General features: G+C 47.6%; 1 protein-coding gene across 1 annotated transcript; it reads right to left on the bottom strand.

Annotated features, from left to right (window-relative positions):
• Window positions 1-730: 730 nt before the first annotated feature.
• LOC142830527 (olfactory receptor 52E4-like) lies at window positions 731-1,678 on the bottom strand. Its single transcript, XM_075935869.1, has 2 exons — window positions 1,494-1,678; window positions 731-1,400 (listed from the first exon to the last, which is right to left on the bottom strand). The coding sequence occupies exons 1-2, from the start codon at window positions 1,676-1,678 to the stop codon at window positions 731-733; spliced, it is 855 nt and encodes a 284-aa protein (XP_075791984.1).
• Between the last annotated feature and the right edge of the window lie 889 nt (window positions 1,679-2,567).

Genomic DNA, 2,567 nt, shown 5'->3' with positions numbered 1-2,567 from the left:
ATGACCTATGAAGCCAGGCTTCATGAACTGGGCTTGTTTAGTTTGGAAAAAAGAAGATGAAGGGGGGACATGATAGCGGTTTTCAAATATCTAAAAGGGTGTCACAAGGAGGAAGGAGAAAATTTGTTCCTCTTGGTTTCTGAGGACAGAACAAGGAGTAATGGGCTTAAAGTGCAGCAGGGGAGGTTTAGATTGGACATTAGGAAAAAATTCCTAACTGTCAGGGTGGTCAAATATTGGAATAAATTGCCAAGGGAGGTGGTGGAATCTGCCTCTCTGGAGATATTTAAGAACAGGTTAGATAGACATCTGTCAGGGATGGTGTAGGTGGAGCTTGGTCCTGCCTTGAGGGCGGGGGGCTGGACTCGATGACCTCTTGAGGTCCCTTCCAGTCCTATCATTCTATGATTCTATGATAACATAAACGGGAGTCACCCAATCAATAAGCAGAGGATTTCAAACAAACAGAATTACGTATTTCTTCACAGTCAGCTTGTGGAAATGCTTTGCCAAAGGGTGAGGTACAATTTCAAGCAATACGAAAGGAGGCATCTCAATGACGTATCCCTAGACTGATCCCCCAGTTTCTCATGCTGACCCTGTAATGTCAGGTCATGAAAGGATTCAGCATTTGTCTGCACTGTCCAGAAAATGATTCAGGAAACAGGGCTCAGCATCATGTCACCCGTCAGCTCAGCACAGAGGTGAGTCTGAGCTCCAGGAGTGAACATTAGACCCTTTTCTGAGTCACTATCCACAACACCCTGTCACGGATTTGCTTTGTCCTCACCCCATAGATGATCGGGTGTAGCATAGGATGCACCAAGAGGTTAACATTGGCCATGAGGATGAGCACAGGCAGGGGCACATTAGAATCAATCCTCTGCATGAGGGAAACAGAGAGATCTGGGATGTACAAGGCTGAGAGGGCGCAGAGATGAGTCCCACATGTCCCAAATGCCTTGAGCCGAGCATCGTTTGTGGGCAGTCGGAAGATGGCCCTGAGGATCTGGATGTAGGACAAGGCTATTAAAAACCCATCCACACTGGGTACAAAGTATGTCACACAGAGGCTGTAGTAACTACTAGGGCGGAAGTCAGCACAGGCCAGGGACACCACAGAAAAGTGCTTGCAGTACGTGTGGGGGATGATGTTGCTTTTGCAGTACGGCCACCGACTCCCCATGATGGGAATGGGAAGTATCATCATGAAGCCGCGCAGCACCACGGCTATGCAGATCTTGGCTACAATGGAATTTGTCAGGATGGTGGAATGTCTGAGGGGATCGCAGATGGCCACGTAGCGATCAAAAGCCATGGCCGCGAACATCCCAGACTGTATCACTAAAAGGCAGTGAACAAGGTACAGCTGGATAAAGCAAGAACCAAAATCGATCTCTCTAGAATTGAACCAGAAGATGCTCAGTGTTTTGGGCACAATGGACGTGGACAGGGCCAGGTCAGTGACGGCCAGCATGCAGAGGAAATAGTACATGGGCTCATGGAGGCTCGTCTCCTTCTTCACGATGTACAGGATGGTGAGGTTTCCCAAGATGGCTACAATGTACATGACACAGAAGGGGATGGAGATCCAGCCATGGGCCGCCTCCAGGCCAGGGATGCCTAATAGAATGAAGACGGAGGGGTTGGTGAAGTCAGTTGTGTTAGAATCTGACATGGAGTCCGGGAGCTGGCTTCCAATGGTGAAGCAGAATGGAATCTCCTACAAATACCTTATATTCCACTCACTTCCGGTATGTGCCCAGTGTCCCAGGTGATAGTTGCAATATATATACCTGGATGGAGAGACAATGTCAATATGAGACACTCTATGCACTACAGGAAAATGTTGTCATTGGAGAAGCAGGTTGGTCCCTCCTCATTCACTGAAAATGACATTTTTGTTAATCAAACAAAGGAATTATGACCAGCTAAAGTTACTAAGGCCCAGATCATATTTTCTGAAGCTCCGTGTATCAGTAATTCCAGCTCCCTCATAAGCACCAGCAGATAATCAGGGTTTGCCTAGTGGTTTTCCTTCGTTGTTCCTCAAGGCAATAAACCCAAGCTGCGGAGTCCGTGCTGTAGAGAGTCCACTATTAACTACATGCTCAGCATCGGAGAGTTGAAAATAATTAAAGCAACTTTACTAACACATGTGCCAAGGGAAACATCCCAGCTAGAGCCCACCTCAAAGAGAAGGGCTGAGATCATTGACAGCAGCTCCATGGACCCACCTCTCTATCACCACAGTGGTCAAAACCAAGGACACCTTTGGATTCCTAGTGAAGGGGACGGAGTGTAAAACGCTCTGGACATACGCAGGTTTGGTCATCTAGTCTCTCTGTAGGGGGAGTAGCAGATAGAAAGGGGTGTCTTAGACGGGCTCTGAGAGTTGGGGTGGTTGCCAAAGTGGAGCAGCCTGAAAACGATATAATGGACACGTACACGGTAGAGGAGATGACAATAATGTAACTTACACCATTCAAATGAACAAAGAGAGAAATGTCCCCCCCATGCAATATCTGTGGACCAGGCCAGGGCAAAATATGGACCATTGGCTGGAT

Source organism: Pelodiscus sinensis, chromosome 1 (genome assembly GCF_049634645.1).
Source record: "Pelodiscus sinensis isolate JC-2024 chromosome 1, ASM4963464v1, whole genome shotgun sequence".
In the NCBI taxonomy this organism is placed as follows: Eukaryota; Metazoa; Chordata; order Testudines; family Trionychidae; genus Pelodiscus; species Pelodiscus sinensis.
This window is presented reverse-complemented; position numbering and strand designations above follow the sequence as displayed.